The sequence below is a fragment of the Drosophila rhopaloa genome, unplaced genomic scaffold (assembly GCF_018152115.1).
Source record: "Drosophila rhopaloa isolate 14029-0021.01 unplaced genomic scaffold, ASM1815211v1 contig_163, whole genome shotgun sequence".
NCBI lineage: Eukaryota > Metazoa > Arthropoda > Insecta > Diptera > Drosophilidae > Drosophila > Drosophila rhopaloa.
The window spans coordinates 12803418-12825019 of record NW_025335043.1 but is presented as its reverse complement, the minus strand read 5'-3'; the positions used below and the strand labels follow the sequence as shown (position 1 = coordinate 12825019).

The 21602-nt window shown below is 44.6% G+C and overlaps 8 protein-coding genes across 9 annotated transcripts; 3 read left to right on the top strand and 5 right to left on the bottom strand.

Annotated features, from left to right (window-relative positions):
- Positions 1-676: 676 nt before the first annotated feature.
- LOC108048162 lies at positions 677-2840 on the bottom strand. The gene is made up of 3 exons (XM_017128666.2): positions 2724-2840; positions 2025-2668; positions 677-1215 (listed from the first exon to the last, which is right to left on the bottom strand). The coding sequence occupies exons 1-3, from the start codon at positions 2818-2820 to the stop codon at positions 958-960; spliced, it is 999 nt and encodes a 332-aa protein (XP_016984155.2). The 5' UTR covers positions 2821-2840; the 3' UTR covers positions 677-957.
- LOC108048161 lies at positions 2823-5354 on the bottom strand. Its single transcript, XM_017128665.2, has 3 exons — positions 4137-5354; positions 3394-3804; positions 2823-2991 (listed from the first exon to the last, which is right to left on the bottom strand). The coding sequence occupies exons 1-3, from the start codon at positions 5176-5178 to the stop codon at positions 2924-2926; spliced, it is 1521 nt and encodes a 506-aa protein (XP_016984154.2). The 5' UTR covers positions 5179-5354; the 3' UTR covers positions 2823-2923.
- Positions 5355-5796: 442 nt separating this feature from the next.
- LOC108048152 lies at positions 5797-7059 on the bottom strand. The gene has a single exon (XM_017128647.2). The coding sequence runs from the start codon at positions 6681-6683 to the stop codon at positions 5934-5936; it is 750 nt and encodes a 249-aa protein (XP_016984136.1). The 5' UTR covers positions 6684-7059; the 3' UTR covers positions 5797-5933.
- Positions 7060-7155: 96 nt separating this feature from the next.
- Positions 7156-9761, bottom strand: LOC108048151 (phosphatidylinositol-3-phosphatase SAC1). 2 transcript variants are annotated; one of them, XM_017128645.2, is made up of 2 exons: positions 9632-9761; positions 7156-9327 (listed from the first exon to the last, which is right to left on the bottom strand). In XM_017128645.2, the coding sequence occupies exons 1-2, from the start codon at positions 9681-9683 to the stop codon at positions 7517-7519; spliced, it is 1863 nt and encodes a 620-aa protein (XP_016984134.2). In that variant the 5' UTR covers positions 9684-9761; the 3' UTR covers positions 7156-7516. The 2 variants fall into 2 exon arrangements, with proteins under 2 accessions (XP_016984134.2, XP_016984135.2); XM_017128646.2 differs by lacking the exon at positions 9632-9761 and adding an exon at positions 9414-9587.
- A 106-nt stretch (positions 9762-9867) lies between these two features.
- LOC108048153 (DNA replication complex GINS protein PSF1-like) lies at positions 9868-10668 on the top strand. The gene has a single exon (XM_017128648.2). It carries the CDS (start codon positions 10006-10008, stop codon positions 10612-10614), a length of 609 nt encoding a protein of 202 aa, XP_016984137.2. The 5' UTR covers positions 9868-10005; the 3' UTR covers positions 10615-10668.
- A 227-nt stretch (positions 10669-10895) lies between these two features.
- LOC108048141 (kinesin-like protein Klp61F) lies at positions 10896-15393 on the top strand. Its single transcript, XM_017128629.2, has 6 exons — positions 10896-11253; positions 11323-11623; positions 11892-13224; positions 13293-14503; positions 14570-14818; positions 14908-15393. Exons 1-6 carry the CDS (start codon positions 11174-11176, stop codon positions 14929-14931), a joined length of 3198 nt encoding a protein of 1065 aa, XP_016984118.2. The 5' UTR covers positions 10896-11173; the 3' UTR covers positions 14932-15393.
- On the bottom strand, positions 14866-21581 carry LOC108048142. Its single transcript, XM_017128630.2, has 6 exons — positions 21441-21581; positions 20492-20748; positions 20189-20435; positions 17263-17389; positions 15803-17205; positions 14866-15745 (listed from the first exon to the last, which is right to left on the bottom strand). The coding sequence occupies exons 2-6, from the start codon at positions 20696-20698 to the stop codon at positions 15540-15542; spliced, it is 2190 nt and encodes a 729-aa protein (XP_016984119.2). The 5' UTR covers positions 20699-20748; positions 21441-21581; the 3' UTR covers positions 14866-15539.
- LOC108048144 (glycine-rich cell wall structural protein 1.0) lies at positions 18826-20187 on the top strand. The gene has a single exon (XM_017128632.2). The coding sequence runs from the start codon at positions 18904-18906 to the stop codon at positions 19891-19893; it is 990 nt and encodes a 329-aa protein (XP_016984121.2). The 5' UTR covers positions 18826-18903; the 3' UTR covers positions 19894-20187.
- Positions 21582-21602: the final 21 nt, after the last annotated feature.

Genomic DNA, 21602 nt, shown 5'->3' with positions numbered 1-21602 from the left:
TTGGCAGTTAAATGCCCTTAAAAAGGGCTGTAAAAATTTGCAAATCAGCTTGTGTGTCAGCTTTAGAGCGGAATTTGGTTTTTTATCCAATATTGAATGCATTTATTAACAAAATCATGTTTACTATAACATTTAACATTTATATTTCGCTGTCTAAAGTTAAACTTTCTTGGTATGCTCTTATTCAAAGCTGCATGTTTAATTTAATATAATATAAGCCATAACACTGTCAAATATTATAATGCATACCCAAAGCCATTTTTAGATTTATTTAGGCTTCTTTTAAGCTCAGTAGGGGGTATTAACTGGTTATGCTTCAGAAAATTATTTTACTTGTTCAAAATTAAATAGAAAGAGCATTAGAGCTAACTTCTAAGCCAAAGTTTTAATCCCCGTACAGACTATTCTAGTCATGCTGATCAAGAATATATATACTTTGAAGGGTCTTATTCACAGCGTTACAAACTTCTGACCAATTTTATAATACCGTCTGCAAGGGTATAAATATCACTTGGCAATTTATTTATTATTATATTTATTTTCCAAGTCCTCCTTTGGCTTTATAAACAACCAAGGGCTTGTGTAACTTAATCCTTTTCAGAAGCGTCAATCTCTGACAGACGAACAAATCTTCACTTGCGGTTTTGACACTCCACAATTAAAAATATTTCCATTTTTAAATTTTAAATTTTTATTTATTCCAAATGATACATTTACGTAACTAGTCGAAATATTCATTATTCGTGCGCCTAACTAAACGGGTGGACATGAGGGTTACTGTGTGGAGAAGCCAGTGGACAGGTTCCGAAATGATGTGCACCTGGTCCGGATTCTTGTGTAATAATTGCCTTAGGATCGTTAATGGATTATGATTCGCCTTACGATCGTTGATGTTTTCGCTATACGATCGCTGATTATTTAGGATTCGCCTTAGAATCGTTCGTAGTCCTTTATCGTCTACTTCTTCTTGCCCTTGCCCTTTTTGCCTTTACCCTTTTTGCCTTTGCCCTTCTTTTTCTTTTTCTTGCCCCCACCGAGCATTTCCTCGGAAACATAGGTTTCGGTGGTGACCTTGCTGATCGGCAGAGTCACGGGTTGCTTGGGCGTCCTCAGCTCGATCTCGATGGTGTTCTTCTTGTGCTGCGATTTGGCCTTGCTTCCCAGTTTTACCAGGAACACGTCGCTATCCGTCTCTTCGCAAGTCTTGTAACAGACCTGAAATTAAAGTTTAAAAAATAACATTAAAAAACAACCTTAAAATCCATACAAATTTAGTATGCGAATAACCTTTAATTAGTAAAACAAAAATTAAAGTTAATAATAAACGCCACTTCAGAATGACCTTCGCATAATCATTAAATAAAACTTTGATGTGATTAAGAAAAAGAAAGTTGCCTTGTGCCTAAGATTTTAAAATAGTCATAATGCAAAAACAATTAAAACGTGATATTTTTAGATATACTTGATGTTCATGGAACAAAAACACCTAATTTACGTGTACGAGTATGTGGTTGAAAAAGCTTCCTTCGATTTATTACATCTCCTGTGCGATTACCATAAATAAAAACACATGGAAAGCTTGAGCTGATTTGGAACCGCAAAATGAAAAAGAGTGCTCCACATTTGGAGCTGGCAGATGTTATGCAACTGCACCACAATTGAGGCAATTGAAAGCCTTCCACCGAGTTCCCGAAGTTGCAGAAGTTGCACCACCTGCATCGGCATTTAGAGGGGCCAAGTCACGGACTGAAAGCGATCACACATTCCGCATTCGCACACGTAACCAGCGATCCCAAAAAAAGGAATGCGGAGGCGATCCGTGGTTACACTGATTTAAGATTAAACATTCTTGAAATATGGATACGTTGTGAGTTAATTACTACTGTGCAATATCACCGCGTTTAAAGATAAGTGGTGAACTGTTTTAAACTGCGTTTAACTTTTACTAAGCAGCCTAGTAGAATTTTAGGTTTAAAAAAAAAAAAAAAATAATTTTATTAAATATTAAGAGAGATTAAGCTCACCTCGATGCCCTTGCGCCTGGTGTCCAGATTGACACCCTTCATGGTCTGCATGATGTCCTTCCCCTCGACCTGCATGCAGCAGGAGCGCTGGTTCTGGACAGGACAATGGGCGGGGACAATGGGATCGTATCCCCCACAGAGGCGCTGGCGATAGCAGTCGACCTTGGCCTCATGGAGGTCACAGGCCTCCTTGATCTTCGAGAAGGGCACGTAGTAGTTGTCCGTCTCGCAGGCATCGTTACCCGAATACTTGATGTTGGCCCGCACCTTCGGGATGTTTGGGTGGTTGATGATCCTGCCGCCGGTCCTGCGCCTGATGTGGTTCCTGGCGAAGGAGCTGCGCTGCATCATCTCGTGCAGGCAGGACTCCTGCTTGGGCTCGCAGTCGTTGGGATCCTCCCGATAGCAGGGATCATCATCTGCACCAAGGTTACCGCCTTCGTTGCCATCCACAACGTTCTCCACTTTATGGGTGTTCTTCAGGACTCGAATGGTCAACCCACTACCATTGAGACACGCCTCGAACTCATCGTAGGCCTCCGGACCCGGATCCCGCCTAGTGGGTTGGATGAAACAAGGTGCCAACTCCGGACTGCAGTCGCAATCGCAGGCGCATTGGCAACAGCCATCACAATCATCAACATCTGTGGTTACCCAAGAGATTGGTAAGGATTACCCATGGTCTAAATAAATACTTACTCTCGTTCATTGGCTTGAGCATCTCATTTGTTATCTTGAAATTGCAGTTGACCTTGGGCTTCTTGCCCTTCTTTCCCTTTTTACCCCTTTTGGCCATGATGTATGATTAACTGTCTTTATAATATATAACTATTCACTGGGTTCTTTTGCAGATGTTGTCTGTCTTAAGAGTAGAGATATACTCTCAGTTCGAAAGGCCTTTAATTCTCAATTTGGATATTATACTTCAGGAGTAAGTGTCGCAATTTCCGCACAGCCCGTTTTCGTGCTGCAATAAAATAGGAACGCGATTTATTAGGATAATTCCAATTTTGTATTGGTACTAAGCGTACTACTCTTGTCTTTTGTTTTTAAAGTCCATCCAAAGCTCGCGTAACGATAACGAAGAAATTTAATTTTTGTTTATTTTGTGCGGCAGACAACATTTCCCGTTTGAAACTATAAAACGAATGCAAACCGAGTAATGATCGTTTTCCCCCCGGATACTTGGTGTTACTAAAAGGTTTGAAGTGAGTTTCTACATAAATCTGTTGTTTTTCTCAAAGCCTACTAAATGTTATGGTGTTGAAAAGGCACTGCGATTTTACACAGCATTTAAGTATTTAAATATTGTTGTAAGATATATTTTTGTAACCCTTCAAAAGGGTAAATGTTGAGAAATAACACTTACCTTCATCGCATGCCATGTCGTACTCGTCTTCCCGCCTGTTGCACTTGACAATGGGATCATACCTCATTTTCTTAGTTGCCTGGAGGACACCATCGCAGACAGGATCGCGGTCTTCGTAAATGGCAGATGGACCGTTGTGGTCTCCTACACAGTAAACGGCACCTCCGGCCTGTCGCTTTTTCTTGCCCTTGTCCTTTCCACCCTTGGCATCCTTGTCCTTCTTGCCATCCTTGTCCTTTTTGCCATCCTTGTCCTTTTTGGGGTCTGGGGTCGGCTTGCCCAGGAGTACTGCATCCAACTTTTCTTGGATGAAGCGGGGATACGGGGGAATGCCGCCGCATGGTCCGCATTTTTGCAGCTTTTGTTCGATGGGTGACATGTTACAACGCCTTGAAGGAACAGTGGGACATTCTGGGGAAAGAAGGATTCAATTTGTACATTTTTAACACGATTTTTTACCATAAAGTGTAGTAGCAAAATTTTGTAATCGTTGTAACATTTTTTTAAGGACATTTTGGATGTTTGATATATTATTCACAATCCCAGAAATTTTAAACAAAATCGAAATGGTTGAGAGTGTTGGGATGTAAATAAATGGATTACCTTCTTCTATGGATTAATTTATAATTTAAATTATATTGAAAAAATTTAATTTAAAATTAAACAAAATAATTAATTAATAAAACTATTTATAAATGATATGATATGATATATGTATATGGCTTATATGGATAAAGACTCACCTCTGTCGAACTCGTCCTCACAGTAATCACAGGGACATAGCTTGTCCAGGTTGCAGGAGTAGTATCTTAGGCACTTGGCCGGCGGCTCGACGCGCTTGGCACAAGGATCCACCATAGTGCAGCGACGGCAAGGAGGCTGAGCACAAGGACCCTTACAGCACTTATTCTTTTCCATAGGTCCGCCGGTGGCAGTTCCTCCGGCACCACAGCAAGGGCCGCAGGGATCGCACGGATCGCAGGGATCACAGGGTGGCGGACAGGGAGAAGGACACGGGGCAGTACCGCACCCAGGAGGAGGTGGACTGCAGCAGGGAGGACAGTTGCCGCAGCAAGGAGGTGGTGGGCAGGGTCCACAGGGACCGCAGCAGGGCTCCGGGCACTTGGGATTCCGGGAGCAGACCTTACTGAAGGGGAATGTGGAAACTATGGCCGGGCCATTGCAAACCAATCTGAGGATCAGCACTATGTTTCCAGTCTGCATCTTGCAGAGATTGAACAGGGGCAGCAATCGCTTAGATAGCTCCGAAGTGGGACACCACTGCTCATGGCGTTCATTTAGTTTTTCATAGCAAGCACAATTGTCCAGGAGACCCTTGCTATTCGGACCCTTCATCTTGGGCAATTGGGCAATGTGACCCAGCATTGCCCCCTCCCAGGCCGGATTTTCCGCATCGAAGGACTCTTTTACCCGATCAAAGATGGGCTTCACCTTCAGCTCCGATAATCCAATCAAAAACTTGCAACTCTCCGTGCGCTTTTTGTACACATGCACCTGCAGCACATCCTTGTCGGTAATCGGGGAATCCAGAGTGAAGAGGGCACACTTTCCGCACTTGGGCGAACAAGGGTTTACACAGGTGCCCACCTCCCGATCGCACAGATTCACGTACACCGACGACCGGAACGTGATCTCCGTGCAGGTGGGATACTCCTCCGGCGCACACATATTCTGTCGTGTAATCAGCAGATCGTCCACCACAAACTCAAACATGTACAGAAAGTTTTCTGCAATTTTTGGTGGTTTTTCCGATTTCTCAGACATTCTGAAAGAAGGAACCTTAACTTTTGCACTGATACCGAAAGGGAATTTACGCTAGCCTTTAGTTTCTGCAAAATTTAGAATATCCGCACGCAATTTAAAAAGTTTTGAGAAAAAAAATTTAAAATTTTGATTTAGATTTTGAATGGATGTCGAGACAGGGAGACTGTGGTGTTCGAACTGATCATACGATGGGATTATCAAGGACTACTGGGGAATTGATGGGGATTTTTGGATATAAGATTGAGCGAGCAGTTTATTATTTTATCAAATAACTGAATATTAGTCTGTAATGTGTTTTTTATGTTTTTATAACAGCTTAAAAAAAATTTAATTAATATTTTCTTGAAACGTGTACTAATTTTCAACTCTTTTTTTAATCTATATACTATTTGTATTAAAAAATTTGAGTAAATCCAATTTTAGACTGGGTGCTGAAATCAACCACAATGAAGTACAATAAAAATATTTTCAGAACTAGAGAAAACCACTACATTTTATTATTAGCTAACCTTTACATGTTCTGATCATATTTATGATGACCATTTTTAAAGCCAGCAATAAACCCGCATTCTTTTATTTATAGAAGTTTACCTTCCACGAGCAATTAAAAGACTACGATTGATGTAGAAAAGTGTAAAATACTTTATTGTTAAAGATCTACTACTCGAATGATAGTAATTAATCAGCGGCGCAGCCTTGTCAAAACATGCTTGAATAAAAACGGAATATAAAATCCATGCCGCTTTTGTTCCTGTTCATGTCTTCTTAGATTTCACGGATTTGCAGGGATCGCAGGGATCTATTGGGGACGAACAAGGAGCAGGCCATGTTTCTGGGCAGGGACAACAGGAAGTGCAGCAGGGGTTCTTGCATTTGGGAGTGACGGCGAATGAGGAAACTACGGAAGGACCATTGCAAACCAATCTCAGGATCAGGACAATGTTCCCTGTTTGCATCTTGCAGAGATTGAAGAGGGGCAGCATTCGCTTGGTTATCTCAGATGTGGGACACCACGCCTCAAGGCGCGTCTTATGCTTCTCGAAGCAATCGCAAGTATTGATCTTTTTACAAGGACCCCTAATCCTGGGCAATCGCGAAACGTGCGTCATCACGTTCTCCTCCCAGTTTATATTAACCGAATCGAATTCCTTCTTCACTCTATCAAAGATCGGCTTCATCTTGAGCTCCGTCAATCCGAGCAAGAACTTGCAGCCCTCCGAGCGTTTCTTATAAACATGTATATTCATCACATCCTCGTCCGTAATCGGGGTATCCAGCGTGAACAGTGCGCACTTTCCAGTCTTCGGTGAACAGGGGCTAACACAGGTGCCATTCTCCCGATCACAGATGTTCAAAAAGATTGACCTGAACGTAATCTCCGTACAGGTGGGATACTCCTCTGGCGCACACAGATTCTGGCGCGTAATCAGCAGATCGTCCACCACAAACTCCAACATGTACAGGAAGTTGTCGGCAAGTTTTGAAGATTTATCCGCTTTGTCCATTTTATTTTAAAAGTCTTACAAACTAAAAAGATTGTACTTAAAAATCTACACCAAGGGGAATTTTTTATTTTAAATTAAATGCAATCTTAAGACTATCGTAGGTCCTATACACATTCTAAAAATTTCGTTACTAAAGTAAATTTTTAAAAATTTTTGTTCAGATTTTGATGGCTTGCCGAAACAAAAAGACTGATGCTTTCGAAATAACTAGAAGAATGAACGTTCACAGCCTGCCTAGATAAATACTAGTTGGTAAAATTAATTTACATCAAAATTGATTTTTAAATAATATTCAAATTTTATTTCAAGCCAATCCAATAAAGAAGTTATATAGATTTTTCGCCTCAATTAACCTTTACAAGATGTGTTCATATTTGCAAGTCATAAACACGATATACCCGTATCATTAAGCAAGAAAAACGTTCTTAGTTCGCATGGCAGTTCACCTTAACAAGTAATTAAAAGATGTCGATTGAGGTTTTCTAGCAATGCGTAAAATACTTTATTTAATGTCATAAAATGTTTCTACAAAAGTGATTGATCTACTTTGCAATTAATCGCAGTTAAGAAGCGGCGCCTTGACAACTCCTTCCCCTCCCGTCCGAAAACACAATAATTTCTGTGTTACAGTAACTAACATGTTCTAGATAGGAATGGATTTGGAGGTTTTAAAACTAAACAAAACTATAATAAAACAAACAGAAAGCGGGGGCCAGAAATTGAAAGAATTTCAAATCGATTACAGGAATTGGTTTACAATATATTTTCTTGGAGCAATGTGACTGTTTATGCTGCAGAGTAGTTGCCAGTGGCTCTGCTAGACGACACTAACGTCATGGCTCTCGAAAGGAGTTCGGCGGAAGAAGCCGCGGCCACTGCACGAACTCGATGCCGTAGTGCAGAATTCCGGTGGCACTGACGGCGATCATTGCGCCCCAGAAAAGCATGAATAGCAGATTCTCCGTATTGAACTCGGCCGGATAGGTCATCGTGATCATGAACATGGCCACGGCCATCAGCAGGACCGAAGGGAAAGTGAAGAATCGCCAGCCATGCTTCGATTCCAGTGGTGATGGAACGGCGCCACCCTCGTTGTCGTTAATCAGATACTTGCCAAGGAACAGATCAATACCATCCTGCCGCTGGCCATCGGAAAAATTGTTCAAATAGTATCGTATCAGCGAGTTCTTGCCATCCTGCAGTGCTCCAGCCTTGGTCCTCTTGCCCGTCCGGGTGAAGTCCGTCTTGAGGGCACACGTTCCCGAATATTGCAGCGACACCAAATCCGCATTGTCCGCCCAAACGCCCTTGAATCGCGTCTCGAAGAGGGCGGAGGCCTGCTCCACTCGCTGGCCCACATGCAGGACTCCCAGCTGCTGGAGCACCGTCGTAAGGGATCTTCGGGCCAGCATGCTCTGCACCACATTTGTGCGGTCCAGACAATCAATGCAATTCGTTCGGAAGACGCCAGTCTGCGTGGAAACCAGCTTGCCATCGTCAAAGACATGATAGAAACCGAACTGATCCTGCTCGAGGGCCAAGCGATCGATGAGTATGTTGAGCCGGTCCCAGCGCATCTTCCGGCACTCACAATGGAAGTCAAAATATTCATAGCGCACTCGTGGATTTCCCATTTCGCGAATCAGACGAGCATAAGTCGCTTCCAGTTCACCTTCGCGACCTTTGTGATCCACCAGATTCACAGCCACATTATTGCCGTACAGCTGGATTTGATCGTTGAAGTGCTGTGTACAGGCAGCCAGGTGATCCTTTCCCGGGATCAGAACGGGTCGCGGTTTATACCGCAGGTTGGGCTGCTGGTGCCACAGGAAGGGCATGCTGCCGCGCGTCTGCACGAATCCCGTCAGTTGTCCGTTGAACTCCACTATTTGCTCGGTCTCCACAAAGTTGGCCACATGCCCCTGCTCGTCGCTGCCTCTGCAGAAGAGTCGAGTGCCCGCACGCTCCACAGATCGCCTAGTGACGATGGTCCAAAAGAAGGTCTGACCGTTTATCTGGACCTGGTTGATGGATACAAAGCCAAGGACCAGTGGCAATTGAAACTTCTCCATCTTGTCACAGTTGAACTGCCTTAGAACAAAGCCATTCCAAACAAATCTCTGGTCAGCCCGCTGCAGTAAGCCAGGTTGTACTGGCCGAGATTGGGCTACTTCCCGCTGCCTTTGGAGCGAATTGGTGAGGTCGTAGCGGTAGGAGAAGTAAAAGTACTTGGTGTCCAGTGTCTGGCGGAGTAATTGCAAGTATGTCTCGTTCTCCTTGCGCTGGATGGCATTGGGAATGTAGGGTATGATGTCATAGCCGGCTAATCTCCACACAATCGAGCCATCGAGGACGCCAACGAAGAGCCGGTGGGTGGCGACCATGAGGTAATCGCAGCTCAGCAAGTGTATGGTGCCCAGGATCCCACAAATCCGCCTTGTAGGTCGTAGGTTGGCCAACTGACCGCCCACTGGCTGAACTCTGGTGACCTTATCGTGGCGCCCGATTACGAGCACCTCCTGCACTCCGGTCGGCTCCACGATGAAGCTCTCAGGCGTGATGTACAGGTTCATGTCATCGTACACCTCATTGGCCTCCCTGCTCTCCATGATTTCCGGCGGCGGTGGTTGACCCAAGTTGAAGGCTATGGGTTAAAACGGGCAAAACCAAAGGGTTAATAAATATCGGCTGCACCTGTGCTGCTTCCACCTCTTCTGGGGGTTGTCTCACTTTCTGAAATCGGGGATTCCGTGTCGCTATCACCGCTGTCACACACGCACAGCACAAAATTCAGCCACAGCCTTAGGAATTCTGTTATTTCTTTATTGATTTAACACAATTTGCGTTTCATCTGGGTTTTTGCCACTACGTGTGTGATAGAGATGGGCGAGTTCGCTAAATAGCGAAGTGCCCGTTGCGATATTTCCACGATGGTCACACTGACTCACCAGCATTTGATGTTGAGGTCAAGCAGGAACACCAATCTAGCCAGGAAGGCATGATTTTAGCGCATTATAACTTGGTCCCAAAACACAAATTTAATGGATCCCGTTGAAATTTTAATTTTTAAAGTTTCTTTATGACATTTTTATAAAAAACAGCTGGCTGCCTAGGCTTTTATAAAACTTTACAAATTTCTTTTTGAAGTTGTTTCCGTCCAACGTTTTTTGAATGCAAGAAAGCATCTGTTAAAAAATACTAAATATTGACCGTTTATTATAAAAATACTATCAGCTGGTAAATAGTATCATATCAACGCGATCAGAAAATTTTTGGCGCAAACCCATCGCTAAATCAACAAACCAAAAAAAACAGATCAACAATGAGCCGGCCAAACAAATTATTTGGAGACAAGGCCTTTGAGCTTCTTAAGGAAATGGAGAGATCGTCGCAAACCATTCCCGCCTTCGATGACGACGGAGTGCGTCAGGTTCTGGAGGAGATCAAGGCGATATTCGAGGAGAACGTGGCCCAGGCATCAACCTACAATACTTCTGGGGATCGGAGTTTATGGCCCCTTCTAAACTTCAGGCATGCGGCTCTCCAGAGGAACAAGAGGTGCTTATTGGCCTATTTATACGAGCGATGCAAGAGGATCAAGGCCCTGCGCTGGGAATTCGGACCCATAATTCCCGGGGACATCAAGCAGTCGCTCTGTGAACCTGAGGTTCACTTCTTCAACAACTACTCCAAATCCCTGGCTGCCTACATGTGCAGTGCCGGCTATAATCAGGGATTACCCATTGATCTCACCAACAACCTGCGTCCTCCAAAATCCCTCTATATAGAAGTGCGCTGCATGGAAGACTACGGGAAATTCGAGCTGGACGATGGAGAGGTAATTCATCTGAAGAAAAACAGCCAGCATTATCTTCCAAGGGCTCAAGTAGAGTCCCTCTTACGGCAGGGAATTCTTCACCACATAGCTTAAATCAATAGTAATTTTTAAATTGTTCAATAAATTTTAAATGATATTTTTGTCAAATTATTAAGTTACCTTTTTAATATGGATACATTAATAATGGAGCAGGAATGACATCCTCTTAAGGCTATAGACTATTTTTTAAACTAACTAGAATTTGCCATAACATTTGTACAAATATGTATTACACAAATTTAAATTCATGTTATATTTAAATTCAGTACTTTTCCAAACGAACTAGTTCATTGTGGTATATTTTCTTATACAGCGTGGTATTTTTATATTAGCCTGCGGCAGTCACACTATTTGCGCATAATTTTAAAATTGAACGGACAAGCGGAGACGCTGCGCCCATAGTTCTCGTTGGAATTAGTGCAACAAATAGTTTTCTATAGCGTCCATCTGTAAATAGTAGTTAAAAATCATCCAATTAAGTTCAGTGGAAAGTGAAAACAAGGCTTTCCAGGAAGCACACACACACACGGGCACGCATACAAGTGCAATCGCCTGGCGTCATTTTTTGGACTGTACGCGCTAAAATACTAATTAATTGATTTAATTAATTAAAATGGACATATCTGGTGGTAATACGTCGCGCCAGCCGCAAAAGAAGTCCAACCAAAACATCCAGGTGTATGTGCGCGTCAGGTGAGTTGATATTATGAGCCAGTCCTCTCAGAAATGCGATTCCTAACTGCGGTTCCATATTTCTCTTAGGCCCCTTAATTCCCGGGAACGTTGCATCCGATCCGCCGAAGTCGTGGATGTGGTGGCACCACGGGAAATTGTGACCCGCCACACGCTCGACTCCAAGCTCACGAAGAAGTTCACCTTTGACCGCAGCTTTGGCCCCGAGTCCAAGCAATGCGATGTCTACTCCGTCGTGGTGTCTCCACTGATCGAAGAGGTCCTCAGTGGCTATAACTGCACGGTTTTTGCATACGGACAAACTGGCACGGGCAAAACCCATACGATGGTGGGAAACGAGACCGCCGAACTGAAATCCTCCTGGGAAGATGTGAGTTAATGGTTGAAGGCTGAGGATGTGCTATAAGATAAAATACTTCGATTGGAAAAATCTTAAAAAAGTCCATAAGAATAGTTATAATCGGTCACTTACCAAGCCTTAAGTTTCTATATCATTCCTATAGCCATCCTCCTTAAATTGGCAGTCCTCGAGATTCTTATTTTCCTACAAAATGACGAAAAGAAGGGTCTCAGCCAAACCGGTTTTTCTATTCCACGAACTACCAATCTAACCTATTCCCATTTTTATTTCCGCTTAGGACTCTGATATTGGTATCATACCGCGGGCTCTGAGTCACCTTTTCGATGAGCTGCGTATGATGGAGGTGGAGTACACAATGCGCATTTCCTACTTGGAGCTGTATAACGAGGAACTGTGCGATCTGTTGTCGACCGATGACTCCACCAAGATTCGTATTTTCGATGACAGCACTAAGAAGGGATCAGTTATTATCCAGGGACTGGAGGAGATACCTGTGCACAGCAAGGATGATGTGTACAAGCTGTTAGAAAAGGGAAAAGAACGTCGCAAAACGGCCACTACTCTGATGAATGCACAATCCTCTCGATCCCATACTGTGTTTTCTATAGTCGTGCACATTAGGGAGAATGGAATCGAAGGAGAGGATATGCTGAAAATCGGAAAGTTGAATCTAGTGGATCTGGCGGGCAGTGAAAATGTCTCAAAGGCAGGAAATGAAAAGGGAATACGTGTGCGGGAGACAGTAAACATAAATCAGAGTCTCTTGACTCTCGGCAGAGTAATTACCGCATTGGTGGATCGTGCACCTCATGTTCCCTATCGCGAATCGAAGCTTACTAGGCTGCTCCAAGAATCTCTGGGTGGCAGGACCAAGACGTCCATCATAGCCACCATATCACCGGGTCACAAGGACATCGAGGAGACCCTCAGCACTTTAGAATACGCCCATCGAGCCAAGAACATTCAAAACAAACCCGAAGTCAATCAGAAGTTGACCAAGAAAACGGTGCTCAAGGAGTACACCGAGGAAATTGACAAGCTCAAAAGAGATCTTATGGCTGCCAGGGACAAGAATGGCATTTATTTGGCAGAGGAAACATACGGCGAAATCACCTTGAAGTTGGAATCGCAGAACCGCGAGCTCAACGAGAAGATGCTGCTGCTAAAGGCTTTGAAGGATGAACTCCAAAACAAGGAGAAGATCTTCAGTGAGGTGAGCATGAGTCTGGTGGAGAAAACTCAAGAGCTGAAGAAAACCGAGGAGAATCTGATGAACACCAAGGGTTCGTTGCTGCTTACAAAGAAAGTGCTGACAAAGACCAAGCGGCGTTACAAGGAGAAAAAGGAGTTGGTGGCCTCGCATATGAAAACGGAGCAGGTGTTGACCACACAGGCGCAGGAGATTTTGGCCGTTGCTGATCTGGCCACAGATGATACTCATCAACTGATAGGCACAATCGAAAGAAGGCGTGATGTGGACGAGAAAATACGCAGATCCTGCGATCAGTTTAAAGACCGTATGCAGGACAATTTGGAGATGATCGGTGGCAGCTTAAATTTGTATCTAGAGCAGCAGGCAGCCTCTAAGGAGCACCTTTGCCAGGAGATGGGTAAGCTATCTACAAACATTTATTTAGTTTTTACCAGTTTTATTTGTATCGTAATCTCTCATATCCAGTCAACTCCAACAATGTGAACCAACGTCTCTCAACAAATGCCAGCAAGAGCATTGAAATGCTTAAGGAAATCTGTACTCAGGCGCTGACCGATCAGGTTCAGCTTCAGAATAAGTTAATGACAGAAGTCTTAAAGGTCAGCGATCAGCACAATGAGAAATTTATCGCCCAGATGATGAAGCAGTTGCAGCAGCGTCAGCTTATGATGAGCAGGGAAATTCAGACGAGCCTACAGGATATGGAGGAAAACAACCAGCGGCATAAAGCCATGCTAGACTCTATGCAGGACAAGTTCTCCCAAATTATCGACAACAGTTCGCAGTCTCTGGAAAAGCATGCGAAGCAAGTGCATCAGCAACTAGAACAGCTCAGTGGAATGAGTTTGCCGGATGCAGAAAATCTACAGCAGCTGCAAGAGGAGCTGGCCAACGAACGGGCTCTGGCACAGCAAGAGGAAACACTTCTGGAGTCTATGATGATGCAAATGGACCAGATCAAGAATTTACGTGCCAAGAATAACGTTAGCATGTCTATTCGTCTAAACAAGATGGAGGAAAGTCGACTGACCAGGAATCAGCGCATCGATGAAACCAAGACTGGTATCCAAGATTACCAGAATATGGGTGTCAAAGCTGCTCAGTCCGCTCAAACGGAGCTCAGCAGCCAAATGGAGACGGGAATGCGCTGTCTGGACCAAGGCGTTGCAAACTGTTCCATGCTTCAGGTCCATATGAAAAATCTCAGCCAGGAATATGCCAATCAAACAAACGACAATGTCGGCTCAAGTCGCCTACACCACGCGCAGGTGGAGTTTATATGCCAAGACAGCAAACGTCAGCTGGTGGCACTGGAAGAGAAAAGCCAAATAAATCTGGATCAGATTGTGGGGGAGAGAGAGCAGCTTAACACGGAGGACAGGCAGCGTTTTATTGGTCATTCCACAGTGGCCACTGATCTTGTGCAGGAGTTGTCACGGCAATCCAGCGAACACGCCGCACTCCAAAAACAGCAGCTTCAGATTTGCGAGCAGGAGCTTGTGCGCTTCCAACAGAACGAATTGAAAACCTATGCGCCTACCGGAACCACGCCGTCCAAAAGGGACTTTATCTATCCACGTACTCTGGTGGCCACGTCACCGCACCAGGAAATTGTGAGACGCTATCGTCAGGAGCAGGATTGGTCTGATCTGGACACTACTGCACCCATAGATGAGGTAAGTAAAAAGGGTACTATAAAGTGTATATTGGATACCACTTACCCTTTTTCGCCCATTCTGTAGTTAAGCGAGGGGGAGCACGACGACTCCCTGGCATCCGTCCAAGAGCTGTCCGAAACGGAAACCATAATGAATTCCACGCCCATTGAGGCTGATGGTGTTACCATAAGACGAGGCTCTTCTACCAATCGAAACTCCAATTCGAACGCTCTGAAGCCACCCGTAATAAGCGGTGGCAAGCGCAGTAGCTCCTTGTCCCGTTCCCTTACGCCCAAGAAATCTTCACCTCGAAATTCTCCCGCTTTCAACAGGGTAAGTCAAGCAATCAAGTGGTCCGCTAATGGCTAAACAAACAAATGTCTCGGATAAAAAATCATATCGTTTATTTTCAATAATTTTAGCACAATAAAGAAAACGTGGCCTGATTGCATCGATGACTATAGTACTCAACCCAGTAACTCGTTTATGTTAGTGGAATCCGGATCGTTTTGTTTGTTTGGCTCTTCTGGATATTCTTTTTTATCTGTATATCAATCTTTGGAATTTCGTACATTTATTATTTAAATAAACTTAGTATGCTATGTAAAGTTAACAAAACCTTGCCACGTCGGTTCGACTGCCAGTTCAAGATTTAGTAAGCTTGTATAAGTATTACAAAGGGCATCGGATAAAGGTTTTTCTTAAAGTTCGATAAGTAATTTAAACAACTCCTTAATGATTTCGTTCAACCTCGTATTCTTGTGCGTTTTATATAAAGTTCACAAAACTTATCGGTTTATTAAAGTAAAATCTGTTCTTTAAAGTTTACGAGCCTCTAAATCAATAAATTTAGATTTAATACAATGTTATATTTCTTTTGCTGAACATAACATAATCTCATTGGTAAATTTATACTTGTTTCATTTTCACTCTTAAACATTTTTAAGTTATATAACCATATTGTTAAGCTTATATATTTTAAAATCGAAAAGTTTCATTTACAAAATGTAAATGACATAAAAGTGTTTTTTTTTAATAACCTAATTACCTACTGCTAATCCTCATCGTGCTCATCGTCATCATCTTTGAGAATGCCCAGCCGACGGGCCACCTCCTTGACATTGGCAATGAACTCCTCCTGGACAAGATTAAAGCTCATGGCCAATAGAGCAATGCCGAAGAGAAGATATAGCGAACAATAGGCAATCGACTGCTCCGATTCATCTTTGACACCTTTTGCTGGCACAAAGTCGCCAAATCCTTCACAAAATCGTATCATCAGAATAAAGTCCGAATTGAATTAACACAAACACTTACCAATCGTGGTCAGCGTGATGAAACAGAAGTAGGCGGAGTCCAGAAAAGACCAGTTTTCCCAGTAGGCAAACAGAACAGCTCCTCCGAGAATATAGCTAACCACCAAAAAGACGCACAACCAAATGGGCACGGGGCGATCCTTGGGCAGCAAATCTCCATAGTCCCCATACTCATCCCCGTACATAGAGTCATCTTCATCGCAATCGTAGCTGGGCCGCCGACGGATTTGCCGCTGAACCGGAAAACCCATTGGTGACATGATCCTCGGGGATGGAGGCAAACGTTCTGTTCGTTCTCTTCGGCGATTTCTTCTTGGCTCACGACTTCTGGAGCGATGGCGTTCGGTCGGGTAATCCTCGTAGTCATCCCCGTAAAGCGAACCTTCATCGAAGCTCTCCTCCACATAATCCTCGTAGCGTCCTTGGGAGTGACCACGTCTATCCCGACGATGATCCCGTCCTGGCGGTGGAGCGTCGTAGTCGGGTAGCTCTAGATGATTGCCATAACGAGAGGATTGTCTGCCCAGACTTCCAGCTCTTCTGCCATTGCTTTGGCGTTGTGAACTGTGAGGTGGCGGTTGTGGAGATCGCTCCCTTTCACGATCCCTCTGGCGTTGCCTCTGGTGAGCAGATCTCGGCATGGATTGACTCCTTGGCGCTTGGTGTCTTTTATTGCCTCCGCCACCGAAGTCATCTAATGCATACCTATTCGGTATGATGGGCGTTTTCCTCACCACATCCTCATCCACATCTTCGTAATGCGAAGACACGTGCCTGGGGTCCACTGACTTGGCTCTACTCCTCCCAGGAGCCGAGTGCAGACGATGTAGTTCCCTGGAAGCTTTCGAAGGCTCCTGATGGTGAGGCGATCGAACGGAACGCACACTGGCGGCTCTTTTAGCAGGAGGTGGCATGTCACCAAAGTCCTCAATAGATCCAGCATCCAAATGGGACCGGGAATAGCGCTCCCTTTCCACCGTGTGCCTGTCCCTCATCCGATCCCGCTGCCTCTGTCGACTGCTGTAGCGATTGGAGCGATTCAGGGTCTGGGTTTCGTACTCATCCCCATAAATGGTGTGCCGCTGGCGAGGATCGTGATGTGGATGCTGCTGTTGCTGACGTCGATTACGTCCACCTCCACTGCTGCGATGGCCAAACTCCCGATCGTCGTAACCCCTGCCCATGGTGCGCAGTTCGGGATCGGAGTAGGCATGCCCCATTGAGGGACCCAGTCCGGAGTCATTTCCCGACCGCTGCGTCATCTTCATGGAACGCCGGAAGGAGGGTGGCGGCTGGGAACGGGCTTGTCGCTGCGAGCGCATCGATCTCTGCCGGGATCGGGCATTCCTTGGTCGCTTAGCCGTGCGGGTGCACACATAGCAACAAATTCTCCAGTATAGAAACCTATGGGGAGTCAACCAAATAAGCATCAGTAAATTCATACTTTTTTTTAGTACTCACCGGAATGATGTGGCCATGACATCTCCAATGTTGGACAGGCAGATGAGCATCAGCGGAATGCCCACAATGGCGTAGAAAATCGTTGTCACCTTGCCCCAATCCGTGCGCGGCGATATGTGGCCATAGCCTGTCCAGAATATGATGAAGAATACTAAATTACTCCGGTCTTAAAAGGTGAGTTTGATTTTGAGTCATGCTTGTGGCTTTACCTTCAACCTTGTGACCGCAAAGTTCTTGAAATACTAATGAGTCTAAGACCCGCTAAGGTCTAATCTATCTGTGTACTTCTTTTTGTATAAGCCAAGCCCATTATCGCTCCCAAAAAGCAATCGGCAAACAATTGCGAACATGGTATTTCAAGTCTGCCGCTTTTGGCCTTTACGGAAGTGTGCAAACTTTTAAATAGCATTCTGCCCCTTTTCGCAAAATTCTACCTGATGGGCGTCGGTCACTAAACCCATTTGTATTTTAGCCATAAATCCATATTGGGGTATTGTGCAAATGAAAAAACTAAGCTTCCATCATCAACAGCTAAAACTAATAAACCCCTTTAAAGAAAAAAATTAAAATAAATATGCTTGAAAGTCGAGAAGTTAAATGCCCTAAAATAATTTAACTAATTTTATTTGTTTTAATTTTATTTAAATTTTTATCAGTTACATATTTTTTGTTTGACAATTAAATCTTCTATAAATCTTAAGCTGACTGTTAATGTCTTCACAAAGACCACTTTTTACTACTCAAAAAGGCTTTTCTTATATTTCGTTTTTAGCATTTTAAGTTTTCCTCCTCCAGCTTTTGAACAGAATCAGTAAAACCCCTGCTAGAGTATTCAAAAATCAGAAATTCCCATCGTTAAAATCTAAATCTGAATTGTCAGAAAAGATAATCACGATCGGTCAGTGGCGTTTGACCTTGCTGTTGTTTTGACCACAGACAATTGGATGGCAGCAATTCCACTTTTGGTTTCATTTGACACGCTCCACACACCCTCGCTCCCTTTGCGACCCATCACCACCCAAATGAACCCATTTTTAGAGGTCACTCACGTGCTCCATGCCCAGCTAACTGTGTCCAAACTGGATCTTTGACCTATGACTTCTGCCCTGCAAAGGGAGTATATACCAACTCATGGTAATTTCCAGGAATGGGTTTTTTTGGGTCGATTAATGAGCAATTACCCAATGATTTATGTGATTTCAACGTGATCACTGAGTGGACAAAACCAACTGTCCGAATCATCCGCTTGCCTCATTGGTTCCTGGGCGGATCACGCTCCTCGGCGGTTTGGTTGCGCTTCAGGTGAATCAACGAAACGATTCGATCCGATACGTGGGCCCAAGATCTCGGCTGCGTCTGGCACGATCGGCTGCCCTGCCATGTTTGCGTTGATTCATTGGCCTGGTAGTCGCCAAATCCCCACCTGCGGCTGCCCTCGCCGCTTGACTGAGTTTGTGCGTCGTCATCGCCGCTGATGTCTCTGTTTTTTTTTTCGGTTCTCGGGTGCGGTTATATAAGTAGCGTGCGCCGGTCGCATTTCTGAACTATTCTGTTGCGGGAGCTTGCCGCGACCAAGCGAAAAATACGGGTCAGTGTGTGATCGAAGAAGTCGGACAAAGACAATACAAAGACAACACAATCATGCGAAGCTATTGCCTCATCATCGCATTGTGCCTACTTGGATTAGTGGCAGCCAAATCTCCGGAGGAAGATCGAGATCAGTGGGTCTGGCGATCTTACAACCGAAGGGAGCGCTCCTTTCGGAACATAGATCGCAGTTCCCCCATTAGAAATTCATATGACCAAAAGCTGAGGAGGGAACCCACCACACGCAGACCTTTGCCCGGCGAACCGGAGAACGATGAGATCGAGGACTATGCGGACGTGGAGCCCACCAGGTCCTCGGACACTCCCAACGTTGGCACCCGTCAGTTCAATCCCTATGGCGGCCAAACTAATGCTGGACAATTCGGAGCAGGAGTTGGTGGATACGGTGGAAATCCAGGCGTCTTAGTTGGACCCGGAGGACCTACTGGAATCATTGGCAGACCTCAATTGTACCCCAGTCCTTACCAACCAGGCTATGGAGGATTCTCGGGAGCTCAGAACGGCATTGGGGGATATCCCGGAGGATATGCAGGAGTGGGACAGGGACTTCCCGGAGCTGGATATCCTGGATCCAACGTGGGTGGCGTTTTCCCCGGATCTAACGTAGGAGGTGGATTCCCCGGCACCAGCGTGGGAACCGGCTTCAACGGCTATTCCAGCAACGGACTTGGCCTAAACCAATTCCCCAGCAACGGACAGTATCCTTATGGATCCTACCCTGGAGGCGACTTCGGTGGCAACCAGTTTGCAGCCCCGGGTGGACAGTTCCCTGGACTAGGACAATACCCCTCTAATCAACAGTTTGGAGGACCACAGTATACTGAGGGTTATGGATTGGCTGGAGGATTGGGCTTGGGTCAGCTTGGTGTTGGAAACGGTGGTATTGGATATGGCAGTAATTTTCCACCTGTGGGTGGATTTGGCTTCGATGAGAAATCGCCAGCTGTGGCCGAGGGCAAAAGTGCTAAAAGTGTGGCTGCGGCACCCAGATCGGTGAACGATAAGCTCAGTAAGAAAGTATAGGACTTTATATTCTAAGCTCAAAAGCAGTGTTGTGGAATTGGACATGTTCCTTTTTTACTCCTTCTCACTGCAACTAAAAAGATCTGCAATCAAATCCCCGAATCTATTGTTTCCTAATTATACACTTCCATCTAGCATCAGTTGTAAATAGTTCCCTTATGCTAGGCATAGTTTAGGCTTAGATTAAGCAAATAAATCCCATTGTTTACCCAACTGTGTTCTTTTCAAATGTTGGGTATACTCTTTAAGAATCTGAAACCTTACTCCTCAGCAATTAAATTTAAAATTTACTGACCTATGGTAGTTATCACTATGATGGAGTAGAACAGAGATCCAGCGAAGGTCCATTGAGATTTCCGCAGATCCTCGTCGCCATCCCAACCATCTGCCTTGATGGCCGTTAGGATTTGTTTCTCGAAGTTGGCCAGATGTTTGCTAACATTAGCTATCCAATCGCTTTCACTGAGGTACGAGGCATCGTATGATAGAACCCAGATATTCTCCGTGAGATTGAAGCGCAGATTCTGTATATCACGCTTCACCTGAATGGCGATTAAAGAGTTTAGGTGGGTCATTCATGGTAAGGTCACTCACTCACATCCAGTTCGTGGGGTTTTTCGAGGTGCTGGAAGAGATAGGCGCCGCCCACGCAATAGGAAACGACGAGGAGCACGAGCAGTACGTGGGACACAATGCAGGTGAGCACCTTCCACGAGAAGCAGATGGCAGCCACACAACGTCCGCGTTCCGGCTTCGCTGGCTCCAACATGTGCGCCGGCAAAGATTGGGCCCGCCTACTCGACATGGTCACCCTCCTCTGCTCCCCTACCTTTGGCTGATTTACCGCTCGGCTGGCTATAAATTATGAAAGAAAACTAAGTAAAGGATAGGACTAAAAAGTGTGGGGTTCGAAGCGCTAAATACCCTTGAATATAATATAAAAACAATGTTTAGATATCATGTTTTTAGGACTTTAATTAAGTAATCCAAGTAATCAGAACTTTTAGAGCAATATTTTGAATCTTTAAATGGAAACTAATTGCCTAAAAATCCACAATGGATAACAATTCAGGTAAATGCTGCCATAGAAATTAAACTAATGCCTTTAAATAAACATCCCTTTTCATCGAGTTCGATTTGTTTTCTTTGGTAATCTCGAAAGGAGCAATTACAGAGAAGCCGAAAGGTAAACCAGACAAAGCTCTATGGCCCACATGTTTATTTGTCCAAATATTTATTTATTTGGGTTGCTGGGGCAAGGCCGAAGAGCCGAGGGGATGAGGCGCGGAAGCCAACGAAAGACTCCATGAGACTATTTTGGGTACCCGGCTGCCCGGCGGGGGCATTAATCTCATCGTCAAATCGGACGTCGGAGACTCGTGCCACGCCTGTCGAGAACTCTTTTGGATTTTTTTTTACTTATATACGGAGACTACATAACATGTCCGAGCAATTATGAACTTCGATTTCGTTTGGGTAATTAGTGCTGGGAATTTATGAGCCCACGAGATGGGGAATGAGTATGAAAATGCGTTAATGATGATTACCGATCACGGATCGCTTTCTGATTCGCACTGAGGGATAGTTTTCAGATTTTTAATTGAATTTCCATGCTGTGCACCCCCTTCACTCTCTCGCTTTCCCACCGATCCAATTCGATCCGTACAAACAACCGACGCACCGATCCGTACGACCCACAAATTCTTACT

Coding starts and splice junctions, on each gene's coding strand:
- LOC108048162 (XM_017128666.2), bottom strand. CDS start 2,820: ATGGCCAAAAGGGGTAAAAAGGGAAAGAAGGGCAAGAAGCCCAAGGTC. Junction 2,669..2,723: donor GCTCAAGCCAATGAACGAGA/GTAAGTATTTAT, acceptor GGGTAACCACAG/ATGTTGATGATTGTGATGGC. Junction 1,216..2,024: donor CCAGGCGCAAGGGCATCGAG/GTGAGCTTAATC, acceptor CTTTAATTTCAG/GTCTGTTACAAGACTTGCGA.
- LOC108048161 (XM_017128665.2), bottom strand. CDS start 5,178: ATGTCTGAGAAATCGGAAAAACCACCAAAAATTGCAGAAAACTTTCTG. Junction 3,805..4,136: donor TGAGGACGAGTTCGACAGAG/GTGAGTCTTTAT, acceptor TTCTTTCCCCAG/AATGTCCCACTGTTCCTTCA. Junction 2,992..3,393: donor CGACATGGCATGCGATGAAG/GTAAGTGTTATT, acceptor ATTTTATTGCAG/CACGAAAACGGGCTGTGCGG.
- LOC108048152 (XM_017128647.2), bottom strand. CDS start 6,683: ATGGACAAAGCGGATAAATCTTCAAAACTTGCCGACAACTTCCTGTAC.
- LOC108048151 (XM_017128645.2), bottom strand. CDS start 9,683: ATGCCTTCCTGGCTAGATTGGTGTTCCTGCTTGACCTCAACATCAAAT. Junction 9,328..9,631: donor GACCTCAACATCAAATGCTG/GTGAGTCAGTGT, acceptor TTTAACCCATAG/CCTTCAACTTGGGTCAACCA.
- LOC108048153 (XM_017128648.2), top strand. CDS start 10,006: ATGAGCCGGCCAAACAAATTATTTGGAGACAAGGCCTTTGAGCTTCTT.
- LOC108048141 (XM_017128629.2), top strand. CDS start 11,174: ATGGACATATCTGGTGGTAATACGTCGCGCCAGCCGCAAAAGAAGTCC. Junction 11,254..11,322: donor CAGGTGTATGTGCGCGTCAG/GTGAGTTGATAT, acceptor TATTTCTCTTAG/GCCCCTTAATTCCCGGGAAC. Junction 14,504..14,569: donor CTACTGCACCCATAGATGAG/GTAAGTAAAAAG, acceptor CCCATTCTGTAG/TTAAGCGAGGGGGAGCACGA.
- LOC108048144 (XM_017128632.2), top strand. CDS start 18,904: ATGCGAAGCTATTGCCTCATCATCGCATTGTGCCTACTTGGATTAGTG.
- LOC108048142 (XM_017128630.2), bottom strand. CDS start 20,698: ATGTCGAGTAGGCGGGCCCAATCTTTGCCGGCGCACATGTTGGAGCCA. Junction 20,436..20,491: donor AAAAACCCCACGAACTGGAT/GTGAGTGAGTGA, acceptor ATCGCCATTCAG/GTGAAGCGTGATATACAGAA. Junction 17,206..17,262: donor GTCATGGCCACATCATTCCG/GTGAGTACTAAA, acceptor GACTCCCCATAG/GTTTCTATACTGGAGAATTT.